The sequence below is a fragment of the Thermobia domestica genome, chromosome 3 (genome assembly GCF_964235325.1).
Source record: "Thermobia domestica chromosome 3, izTheDome1.hap1.1, whole genome shotgun sequence".
NCBI classification, from domain to species: domain Eukaryota; kingdom Metazoa; phylum Arthropoda; class Insecta; order Zygentoma; family Lepismatidae; genus Thermobia; species Thermobia domestica.
The window spans coordinates 309,498,658-309,512,086 of NC_137456.1; the positions used below are offsets into that span (position 1 = coordinate 309,498,658).

At 36.7% G+C, this 13,429-nt stretch overlaps 1 protein-coding gene across 1 annotated transcript; it reads left to right on the plus strand.

Annotated features, from left to right (window-relative positions):
• Window positions 1-4,827: 4,827 nt before the first annotated feature.
• On the plus strand, window positions 4,828-13,056 carry LOC145681138 (THAP domain-containing protein 6-like). Its single transcript, XM_081752572.1, has 3 exons — window positions 4,828-5,035; window positions 9,638-9,836; window positions 12,791-13,056. The coding sequence occupies exons 1-3, from the start codon at window positions 4,965-4,967 to the stop codon at window positions 12,905-12,907; spliced, it is 387 nt and encodes a 128-aa protein (XP_081608698.1). The 5' UTR covers window positions 4,828-4,964; the 3' UTR covers window positions 12,908-13,056.
• The last annotated feature ends 373 nt before the right edge of the window (window positions 13,057-13,429 follow it).

The window sequence follows — 13,429 nt, forward strand, 5'->3', positions numbered from 1 at the left end:
TTTCTCGGGCGTATCTGTTAAAATCATTGATCTTCCTTTGCGACGTTTAATGGCCCCTAGGTTTACGTACTGCAGCCTTCGGGAAAGGACGTATCTGTTCCGGCGTGACAACGGGGTGCTTTTCAATGGTTCCGGAAAGTACTGGATTAGTGACACTATTCGATGTTGGAGGTTCATTTGAAGTAGAAAAATCTGTAAATCCAGAGACTAAACCTGAAACAGTCGAAAACTCAGCATCTTCAGTAGACTCTGTGAGATTCGTTGATGGTTCTGGGCGATCTGTCACTGACGAAGGTAAAAACTCGTGATCCAGAAAAATGTCTCGATTAAGTGGATGAAGTCTCATCACTCGAAAACCATTCGTTATATTTGATGGAGTAAACGCTAATGGGTATGCCTTCCCGCAAACTCAGCTACTTCATATATGGATACTGGCCTACCTGATGTTTTATCATCTAGATTTGACCCACTGCTTGATGACATCTAATCTGCTACTGCTCTATTATAGTACGATTTAAAAGGACCGAAAACTGTCCTATGCAGAAGCTGGAGCTTGTGTGAATAATGCGGATGGAAGGTGACTCTAACCACCCCCGTCTCTTTATCACGACAGATTGTCTTGAAAGACATGTGACTTTCGTGATTGTCGAGTAGTAAAAGTACACGGTCTTCTGGTGATGGTTTTGTATGGCTTATGAAGTGATTCAAAAAGTGAAGTGATTAAAAACATGTCTTCATTGGACCATCCTGACTGTGTTGCATCACCAATAGAACCAGGAGGAGCACCTTTCAGCATGTGGGATTTGAAATACACTCTTGGAAATATAAACATAGGAGGCACACTATTTCTTATTTTGCTTACAGCTGCAATCATTGTTAGATTTCCCGCCTTTCTCCCGACGTAATTCCTCCGATAGTTTTACACCTTTTGGAGCGAGAACTTTTGGCGGAAAATGAACAGTTGATATACCACATTCATCTATGTTCCAACATTTTGAGGGATCAAAATGATAGCATTTCATTACACTTATATAATTTGCAAAGAATTTGGACACATTTTCTTTATTAAAGGATGTACCGGTAGCTCTTGAAAGACTGATAGCTTCCGGTGTTCGAAGTGAGATATCAGCCGCATGACGAGCCCTGAACCACTTTACCATCCTTCACCAGCTGTTTGATCCCTGTCCCAAGTAGAAGGATAATGAATTTTGTTCTCCTTCGCAAAGAGATACGAAAGTTTCTTGATGTCTTTTAATGTAAGTCCATACTGCATACAGGCACACTGCTTAATGTAGTCAACTAGTATAGCTTCTTGTTCATCACTAAACACCCTATGATTATCATAACGTGGTGAGTAAGCATATGTTTTCGCTGAGGATTTTTAAATTGAGCAACATGGAAGGTAAACAACTTTTTGAAATATTAAATTTCTTGGCCGATTCACGGATACTAATCTTGTTCTTTATTACGTCCATCACAGCACTAGATTCATTGGACGGTTGTTTTCTTTTCTTCTTTTCCTTGCTACGTGGCATCTGTAAAGAGACATAGAAACTTTTTAAAATCTAAGTATGTACCTACGGACGTCCATAGGTACATAAGATTTGTCCACATGTACATTTCCCGCTACATTTTCCAGAAATGGCTACCTTTGGTTCTGCAATAAGTATTACTGAAAACAATCTTAGTGTATAAGTAGCCAAATAATTACTAATATAGATTAACAACCCAATATATTAAAATTGTATATAATAAAAGTAATACTAATGAGAGAAATTACCTCAAAATATTACTTTCAACTCCAAAAAATTTCAAATTGGTGCCACAGAGCAAAATCACCAAACACCAGTGTCGTCGTAAGCCTATACTGATACTGTGAAAGAAGCAATGTTGCAAGGCAACCAAATCCAATTTAGGCACAAATCTTCCTATTAAAAACACCATTGTCCATAGGTACAACTGTCCTTAGGTACGACACTTTCCCCTACTTACTTAAGAACAGCACTCCCATATTTACTGAAACGAATACGAACAGTTACAAAGAAAACTCTAGTTGCTACTGTCTTTGGCTGTACACGAGGAATGTTCGTAAGCACAATACAAAGTTCAGAGATGCGGAGTTCTTAAGAATTTATAATTCTGTGCGCACAGCCACCAGAAAATTTGTAAACTTACACAAACACACATACACTAATGACCCAGTATTCGCCCATATATACATATTTACATTCACGACACGCAGATTTTCTCCTCTTACATCGATTAATCCTCTTCACAATCAATTTTCTGGTTGGGAAAAACATCTTCTGATTGGGAAAACGAAACTGTTATAATATTTAATAGTTGGAGTGATAATTTAATTGAGAAATATTTCATCTTATTGCATTGCATTTAATTCAACAATGGGAAGACTAATTTTGATAAAAGATTTTAAATAAGCATTGTTTTAATGTTTCGAATTTAACTGAATATGTTGATCGATGTGTAATGTTGATAAATATTAACGAATGCAAAGCAAGATAACTTGTGAGAATTTATGTGAAATATGGGCAACGGGTTATGTTTGGAACAAATAGGATGTTAAATTTATACTAAATTTTAATTAGATTAATCAGATACGTAAATACATTCAATCTATAAATGGTTGAAGAGGTTCAAATTTCCCTGCAATATTGAGAGATTTTAAGTAATTTCCCTTTTCTCCAAAATTTACTCAAAATTTCCCTTCAATTGGCATCACTGCACCTACATCAGTGTAATTAATAAACTAAAGCAAAAACACAGCCGCGAAATCACTCACGGCTGCAAGTTGCTTCTACAAAAATTCAAAACAGTATAGTCATCGTTTTCATAGGCATGGTTAAGGAAACAATTGCTTCTTTCGAATATCCGAAAATCGTTTGTTATTGGCTGAGAGTATTTGATATTTTTTACATTTTTATATTAGAAAAAGACAGGAAAATGTTTAAACTTTAAACATTGTACTCAGACAAATCTTACACTGCAAAGCACGATTGAAGTTCGTATTAAAATATTTGTAAGTCTTCTGCTTCTTTCGCCAAATAAGTAGAACAAAATATGCTGCCATCTATGTTCACATTTATAATTTCAGTATCAATGCTATATTAAATTCCCAAACCCTAAGAAAATACGTCGGATAGTTACCCCCCCCATTTGAGCACTAATCATCTCTTCTAGTGCAATCGTTAGTGCTTCGTTAGTGCTTCTTAGAACACCAACTCCCAACATTAGTCCTTCAATAATTTGGACGCTAGAACCAAAAAACTTGGGGGGGGGGCAACTTCACGTTAGCCTCACAGAAAGCACTAACGATTAAACCTAGTGCAATCGTTAGTGCATCGTTAGTGCTTCCAGAAAACACGAATAGTTTCGTTAGTACTTCACAATTAGTGTGGCTATGGCCACTTACATGTAACGAAACTCCCATAAGGAATACATGGGGAATTTTTAATTGGCTCGAATTCCCTCCAATATCACAAGCGCTAATGATCTCTTCTAGTGCAATCGTTAGTGCTTCTTAGAACACCAACTCCCAATATTAGTGCTTCAATAGTTCGGACGCTAGAAGCAAAAAACTTTAGCGGGGCCAACTTCACGTTAGCCCCCCCCCCCCATGAAAGCACTAACCATTAAACCTAGTGCAATCGTTAGTGCTTCCAGAAAACACGAATAGTTTCGTTAGTTATTCACAATTAGTGTGGGTATTGCCACTTACATATCACGGAACTACCATAAGGAATACATGGGGAATTTTTCATTGGCTCAAATTCCCGCCAATATCAAAAGTGCTAATGATCCCTAGTGCAATCGTTAGTGCTCCTTAGAACACCAACTCCCAGCATTAGTGCTTCAATAGTTCGGACGCTAGAAGCAAAAAAAAAATTGAGGAAGGGCAACTTCACGTTAGTCTCCCACAAAGCACTAACGATTAAACCTAGTGCATCGTTAGTGCTTCCAGAAAACATGAATAGTTTCGTTAGTGCTTCACAATTAATGCGGGTATTGCCACTTACATATCATGAAACTACCATAAGGAATACATGGGGAATTTTTAAATGGCTCAAATTCACGCCAATTTCAAAAGCGCTAATGATCTCTTTTAGTGCTCCCTAGAACACCAACTCCCAACATAAATGCTTTAATAGTTCCGACACTAGAAACAAAAAATTTTTGGAGGGCCAACTTCATGTTAGCCCCCCAGAAAGCACTAACGATTAAACCTAGTACAATCGTTAGTGCGTCGTTAGTATTTCCAGAAAACACGAATAGTTTCGTTAGTGCTTCATAATTAGTGTGGCTATTGCCACTTACATATCACGAAACTACCATAAGCAATAAATGGGGAATTTATAATTGGCTTAAATTCCCTCCAATTTCAAAAGCGCTAATTATATATTCTAGTGCAATCGTAAGTGTTTCTTAGAACATCAAATCCCAACATTTGTGCTTCAATAGTTCGGACGCTAGAAGCAAAATACTGGGGGGGGGGGCAAATTCACGGTAACCACCCCCAGAAACAGCTAATGATTAAACCTAGTGCAATCATTAGTGCATCGTTAGTGCTTCCAGAAAACACGAACAGTTTCGTTAGTGATTCATAATTAGTGTGACTATTGCCACTTACATGTCACGAAACTACCATAAGGAATACATGGGAAATTATTAATTGGCTCAAATTCCCTCCAATTTCAAAAGCGCTAATGATCTCTTCTAGTGTAATCGTTAGTGCTTGCAAAGGATCTTGTAAAATAGAGGTTCTGCCCTTACGTATCTTCATCCTATTAAAAGAATGAAGCCAAAAAACATCCGAGCATCGGCACGTCTGATTGGCTACTTTCGTTACCGCCATATTTGTTGGCTCAAAACAGTGCTATCTTCATATGAAGACATGTACTGTGTCTGTCGTTTATTTTTAAAGTATTGCTTCAAAGTTATATTATAAAATGGTTACATGTGTAGCATACGGCTGTACAAATAGGAGTGAGGAGAAATTACCCGGAATAACCTTTCACAGGTAAGAAAATCCCTAATTAAAAGATACTCGCTTCTAGCAGAATTGATATTTTGATGTCAATATTATCTGGTCTTTTTATTTTATTTTGAAGATTTTAGTAGTAATTATTTAAATGGACATACTACACATGTTATAGCTTCAATTAGGTTGACTTCTTCATAGATTCAGAAGTAGGCTACTAAATGCTAGTTCACGTGCTAGTGCAAGTGATATCCATTTAGGTGGTAAGAGAACGTAAGTTACACTTTGTTCCATTAGAAAAACTGTAATCGTCATACTGAAATTATAGTATGTGCTTTTGATTTAAATTTGTGACAAGCTATGTAACTGAATGGTTATGTATATTTACATGTTCTTAGTAGAAGTATGTGTTCCGACTTCGACAATTCATCACAGTAACTCGGAAACAAGTAATAAAGTTAGTGTTATAAATGAAATAATACAGAAAGAATTAATAAGTACTGAAGTTAACAATAAGAAAAGAACATGGGGAAGTTTCTAGAACACAGTTCCCAGTATATCGGTTACTAGCTAGGTTCGTTCCTTTCTGTATTAAAATTAAGGGCTAATATTTCATTTACATAATATTGCTGAGCGAGTGAAGGCGAGTTAGAGCCCCACAGGGCACGTCGTTTTCTGTCTTTATTACGGCTAAATGGGAAGGGGGTCCAGTGTTCTAGAACCTTGCCAAGAACCTGCGACTTAGAGAGAAGTAGGATTCACTCGAGCAGACGGTTCTACAAAATAGAAAATTTGTAGGTAGAGTATGATGTGGAACATGTTTCGTGAAGGAATGAGAATGTGAATACAAGTTATTACTGTCAATGCGCAGCTTATTGAAATGGATTTTGAGTGATAGAGTATTGTAAATGTAAATGTGTTCTTCAACTATCCTTGTTTATGTGTATAACCCCCGTCGCTGATGTTCGGGCTCCCCTGTTGAGCTTCTGCCCTGGCTCGTTGAGTAGCATTCGTGCTTTTTAGTAGCCACCTAGCACCAGGTGGTTCGTATTTTATGCACTGTAGTTTTTTGCTATGTGTCGACACTATTTATAGAGTCCTCCTGAAGTAGATCTGCAAGTAATTAAGCTTCTCATTTAGTGCATACTCTGCGAAAAGACACACATAGCTCCATGCGAGCCGACTATTTGGGTAGTCCGGGGCTCCAGCATCCGCAAGATTTTTAGTTTGAACCCGTTTCTCTTACGTTTAAGTCAAAGTCAGCCGTCTTACCGACTGAGCTAGGGTATCCCCAAATTATCGTTATAGTACCGGTATATTTTACTTATCACAGCACAGCCCTTTATGATAGTGTTCATAAAAGACTTTAACTATAAGGAAATGAATCAAGAAATATTGATACTCCCCTGAGAACATATAAGACGTCTGCGCCGTTGCAAAGCTCTAACCTAACCTGAAAATGTAAGAAATTTGTCAAAATTTGGTAGAAACGTCTGCTTGAATAATGCCAAAAGTAGTAAGAAAGCTGATCTTCCGCAGGTAGCGTCCCCGAATTAGACCTTCATGCATCAGTTTTTAACGTTGTATTGCTATTTATTTATTGTTATTTTAACATATGTTGCCTATAATTAGCTACACCTCTTTCATTTTCATTGTTCACAGTTAACATGTAATCACAAATAATTCTTGTTTTCATGCTTTCTGTGCTTTATACTATTGTAAATTCATCTGTATTATATTACTGCACAAAATTAGTTACTTTCTCATGCTTCCCACTAGCGCTTAACAACACTCTACTATGGGGAGTTGGGAGCGGAGTTTCCTATCAAATACATGTCTGTGGGACAAAAATCGAGAACACATACAAATATACTGCCTGTACTAGGTTGTTACACAACGGGATGATTATATTCGTGAAATATAAACTCCTTTTAGTGCGAAATGCACTGTTTCTGTCTAAAAGAGTGTTTAAATAAGGAGTTGTAATGAAATATTCAGACTGACTTCAGGAGAGCTGAGTATAACTATAGCGTGTGCAGGTATATCATAAAACAGCACTGTATAAAGCAGAATCGACTTAAAAACACAAACCAACTTTTGTTATGTGGTCATTAAAAAGCAAGATTGCTATCTGAGGCAGGCGTGGGAATACTAGCCGTAGCGAGGCTTTGTGTAGGGAGCAGGCGCGTTACTGACCGTGGGTATACACATAAATGGTAGTGGAAAAACATTTTATATTTCATGAAAGCATGTGCCCTATAGCCATATGCAACTGGCACAGCTTTGTGAGAGTTGTATGTTCAATGATCACTTTGTACCAAGAATGCAAATAGGCAACAAAATTTTACTAGTCCAACAGAAAAATCCTGACTTGCCAACATTCCATTAGAAATCATGGCTATTGTTTAACTTTAGGGAGGCCAGGATTTTAACCGAATTTTTCCGATATTCTATTCAAATTCGCATAGGTGAGGTTAAATACATTTAATTCAGAGAGGTGCCGAGCGAGCGTTAGCGAGTGAAGGTGGTTTGGAGTCACACAAGGCACATTGTTTTCTGTCTTCGTTAGTTCCCCCCCCCCCATTACTAAAGATTTACCAAAATCATTTATACGTTTAAATAAATAATAGCGATTTTAAAAACTCGCTCGGGGCGTGTTTATTAGCATCAGTGCTTTGTACACTGTCTTTATATAACACTTTATTTCATGTCTTTCTTATGGAGTATTACCTGGTAAACGCCACACTTTTCATTTCGAATTTTGCCTTACTATACATGCAAGAGGTAAGACCCCGATATATTTTTATTACTTGTACGATCTTATTGTGTAATCAAGTAATATATATTTTTTCCGTAGATTTTTCAACTGCATGCCCGCATTACATGGAATGGCATCTAAACTTTTGCCCCATTTCACCATATTTGGTTCAGATAATACTCGCTTTTCAGTTCCTGCTCTCCATTTACGTTTCCCCTCCATTACTGGAGCATACATGTCCTAAGTTAGGGGTTGGTTTTAGACAAGATAAATGAATTAGTAAGGTAGTGGGTTTGAAACTGCCATATTATGCTCTATGTACCTAATATTGCAAGAATACCGAATTCATATAGTCCAGAATTTAACTTTTTTAAAACATAAATTATCATCATACAGTGTTGATCTTAAGTACTTTTTTTTTATTTATTTATTTAATACATGCATTCCCTTGATATCGACCGGGCCGACCTTCTTTGCGCTTCCCAGATGTGAATAGGTCCAATGCTAGCTTCTAGTGACTACCTAGCCCAAACGGGTAGATATTTTTTTGCATAATTGCGCCCAGCATTATCTGTAGAGATGCAACAACACCATCTGACGGTGAACACTGTTAAAACAGTCCTATTTTGTGTGTGTACGCAAGGATAAGACTACTTGTTTGTTATGTGATGTGAAGATAAGTTAAAACAGAAACCTACAGCAAAGTTGAGAATTGGGAAGAATCGGGTTATCTTCAATTTCTGAATAATTATGCTTTACATACTCTTCTTCATAAATGGGAAACTTATCAGTGCTCCACGCTAATTCCAATTTTTATTATTGTTATTGCATGAATTTAAAAAGTTCTGAGAAGTTGTGTTTCGCATAAAATTAGTGTAATAAGTTTCAAACCTGACCTATGATTGAATATCGGAATTAAATGTAGTTTCATTGTCCATGTGTATGAGAAAGCTTCCAGTGAAAGAAGATATCAGTAAAGCACACTGTCATTATATGATAAAGAGGAAGCGGAAAAGATCGATAGATAAGTTAAACTTGATATGTAAGAGAGTTTCCCAAGTAAAGCTATGGTTATACTTTCCAAAATTATAAGGCGCGGTGGCTCAGTGGTAGAGCGTTCACCTCTGGTGCTTGGGGTCCCGGGTTCGATCCCAGCCCCGCCAAGTGAACTTTGTGGTGGACAAACACCGTGGTCGTGGGTTTTCTCGGGGTTTTCCCGTTTTCTCCCACTTTCTTCATTCCACCATTTCTCATTATCACCGTCTCCTTTAGCCTAACCGGCATAACCGTGGGACGTTAAAACTTAAAGATTTCATTTTCCAAAATTAGAATATAGAATAACTTATTCAAATCCAAGTCCGCGCATAGTGTAGCAGTAGATTACTTGGGGGGGGGGGGGACGAATAGCAAGACCGGGTAATAATCTGCGTTGTCAGCCTTTTATGGCTAAAGTTCTGTATTTGTAATAACAATTACAACTAACCTGAATAGTGTTCCTTTTTTACGTCTTCCAAACTTACATGCAACGTAGAAAATTACAGGAATAGATTTTTAAAAATACAGAATCAGTTTAGTTAGAAAAGATATTTTCACACCATTGTTGTTACCAAAGAAGAAAAGAAAAGAAATTCTACGTGAAGAGCTGCATAAGAGAAAAAATGTTAAGCCCTATGCCCGATGAAGAGTACTCTTGGGAGTATGGAAATATAGGTTAAAAATACCTGAAATAGGAACATTATTATTATTATTATTATTATTATTATTATTATTATTATTATTATTATTACTACTAAAGTGTGTTTTATAAGCTCAATAACCAATTCTATATTCGTACTGTATAATCTGAATTTTTAATGGTAATTTTGTACATTTTGTAATTGAAGGATACCTAAGAAGAAAGAATTGCGTGAAGCCTGGATTAGGTCTATTCGACGAAAAAACTGGACTCCTAGTGCTGGTAGTGCACTTTGTTCTGTACATTTCCGAGAAGATGACATTGATAGAACGTCCCTGTCTTGTGTGAGAATTCGCGAAAATGCAGTTCCATCTGTGTTTCCTGCTTTTCCAAAGTATTTGCAGAAGGTATATTCAGTTTCTTTATTTTTATTTATTTATTTGAACCTTGATAATTTTATACATTATCATCATTAGAAAGATCAAGGATTTCTCTTGACTCCTGGTGAAATTATAGCTAACTGGTTCATAACAGTTTTGCTATCTTAAATAACTTGAACTAGGAAATAAATAACTGAATAAAACAACGTTTATTTTAAAATAATGTGACAGTTTCGCCAACTAACTGAACATATTGGCTTCATCAAACACTGTAAAAAGAAGCATTACTGTACATTTATAACCTAAAGTATACGTTGGAAATTTAGGGGAGGGTGCAAGTGAGTTAAGTGTTCCAAGAAAGGGAACGTTTTAGAGATATAAGGAAATTACATAAGTTGCTTGTAGGCTCATTGTGTCCGTATGCTACGTACATAAATGTGATCTGACACGAACAAAACAACATATTATTACAATGAATACTAAGCCGTTTAAGTAGCTAGGAGTTAAAAGAAATCGTTCAGGATTAGTGCAAAATTCTTTGATTTTTAGTGGTAATGAATGTACTAAATATTACTGGTATTAAGACGCAGACTGGGTTGTGACTTAATTAGCATTGTCTTAAAAGTATATGGGGAGGAGAGGCAGGGTTTTAATACAGTGGCTAATTATAATATCCAACGCTGAAGGACGTATCTTAATTGATTTTCTGTATTTTAGTACATGCTTGTCTGAAAGAGGGTTGGCAAAAACCATGGTTTTTATTGGAAAAAAAAGTTTTTTTTTCGATTTAAACTTTTTTTTTGTTAAAATAATTTGCTCTGTGTATTTATATTATGTATGGACAGAGATAAGTTTGCTTCACCTTGGTGTTATTTTGCAACTACCGGGTTATGCTGGAAGGGGTCACATAAGCTTAGAGCGGAGTCCAAACCGTTTCTCGACTTACATACATCAGAAACAAATTGTCCTCCATTTGAACTCGAAATCGGGACTAATTGGCCACAAATGCGGTACGTTTGCCGACTCACTCACGAAGGACTCCTGAGAAAAATACGTTGTACTGATCTTTACATACTTTTAATACATTTGTCTAATTGTCTTTTGAGGACCAGAAGATAAACATGTGCACAAGTGAAACCATTATAGAGAATTACATATGGACAATTTCAAAATACTGCAGAGTACAGAAGAACTAAATAATTCCAAGTTAGTTCTTGGGGGCCGCGGTGGCTCAGTGGTAGAGCGTTCACCTCTGGTGCATGGGGTCCCGGGTTCAAACCCTGCTCCCGCCAAGTGAACTTTGTGGTGGACAAACACCGTGTGCGTCGGTTTTCTCGGGGTTCTCCCGTTTCCTCCCACTTTCTTCATTCCACCATTTCATTCATTTCTCATAATCACCGTCTCCTTTAGCCTAACCGGCATAACCGTGGGACGTAAAACTCAAAGATTTCATTTTCATTTTTTGGCTCTGGTCCTTTTATACATAAATAGATACCAAAGATACTTCTGATTTCAGTAAATGCCTCTCCTGGGGTTTATATGACCCCCCCCCCAAAGTACGGTATTTTAATGTGTTTTATCAATAGTAAACATTACTAAAACGAAACAATATTTAGAATTTTTCTTTGATTCGAATTGCATAACAATAATAACAAACTATAAAAAATCATAAAAGAAACATTCATGAACTTATAAAAAAAAAGTTGCATTTGTAGTATAATCTCTTCGAGTAATGAATGGAGAATTTAGGTTTGAATATAATATGAATAATATGCGGAGTGACACGTGATAAACACTTTTACGAACATTTTTTCGTTTTTTGGTTTAAACATATATATATATATATATATATATATATATATATATATATATATATATATATATATATATATATATAGCCAGCTGGTTTAAACCAGCCAACCCTGGTCTGTAATATTAGATAGTGGAACTGAACATTTCTCTGTAACACTATTAATACTTAATGAAATAGAACTACCGTGTATCCCACATGAATTTAATAATTTGAATGATTTCAACCAGTGGCGAAGCATGCTTCTTTTGGTGTAAGCAGCAAGGCAAGACTACGTACCGTCCTCATTTTTACCTAAAGCACCGTAATGCGTTCTATAATGCTGTTCTACCCCAAACCGAATCCAGGAACCCGTGCACCAAATGCATGAGCGCTAGCCACTAGACCACTTGGTAGGGGAGTTGAGGTGAGGGTATGTTGGACGTTTTTGTTCTTTTCTCATTCATGTAATTATCATGTTTAATTTCTCATCGTGTGCTTTAGTCTAAAAGTCAACCAGGGAATGCAAAACACCAAATACAGATAACTAAATAGTTTCTAATTAATTGGTAACATTCCAGCCTATCATTGATGAGACGTCAGGGGGAGCAGACTTATTTATAAACATAGTGTTAGGCAAATCCTAAGCAATGTTCGAGTGGGACTAGTTTATATGAATCATGGAAAAACATTTTTGGAGATGAACTGACCAAGGCTAATATTTGTAGGTATCACTCAAGCATTTGCCTGATGGGATTGAAATATGATCTTAGAAGATGATCCTTCAGTTGTCTGATCACGAAATTTGAACAGAAGCGTCCTGCTTGTAACAGTAAGAGCACTAGCTATTCGTGTGGACTTTGTGGTGGACAAACACCATGCTCGTGGGTTTTCTCCAGGTTCTCCCGTTTCCTCCAACTTTCTTCATTCTACCATTTCATTCATTTCTCATCATCACCGTCTCCTTTAGCCTAACCGGCATAAGCGTGGGACGTAAAAAAATTAAAAGAAAAAACTCTTGCAATTTCAGATCAACGTACTTAAGAACCCCCGCTTTTGCTAGAATCTCATGTAATTTAGTGCACACGGCGCACATTTTTATTCTTACATTTCACGTAGTTCGCGATATATGAATTTTTGTACTGAACTTAATTAACTTATTGTTAATTGACTTTTTGCTTGTTTCTTCCAGAAAGAGAAGCAAAAAAGAACTGTCAGAAGATCGCCGAGAATAGAGAAGCCTGAAGAAAAAAGTACACTAGTCAAGGAACCTACACCAAAAATAGAGAAGACTGAAGAAAGAAGATAGTTTTCTAGTACAGTAGTCAAGGAACCTAACTCGCAAATGGTATGTTCAGCTGTAATTTCATCTGCTGCAAGTCCAACAGACTTTCCCTCGAAAGGTTTAGAGTCACTTACTATGGATCTGGAAAAAGGAACTTCTCTTGTTGCTCCGATTGCATGCAGCTCAAGTGAGAAGTCGACTATTTACACCACTATTCGCTCACCAACGAAAGAAGAACTGAAAAGGAAAGTTCTTCATATGGAAAATATTTGTGAAGAAAAAAGTAAGAAAATAAAAAATATCCAGCAGAATCTCAGAAGACAAAAAGCGAAGAACTCCTCTTTAAAGAACGTCTTGACTTCTTTGCAAAAGAAAAATTTGACTTCTGAGGAAGGTTTGGAGCTGCTGTCAAGAATTAAGGGTCCTGAAGAACTTCTTAAGCGCCAAGTTGCGAAAACTGAAACTTTACCTCTACCTAAAAAGTATGGTGAAGAACTCAGATCTTTTGCTCTAACACTGCACTTCTATTCGCCTAGGGCCTATTCA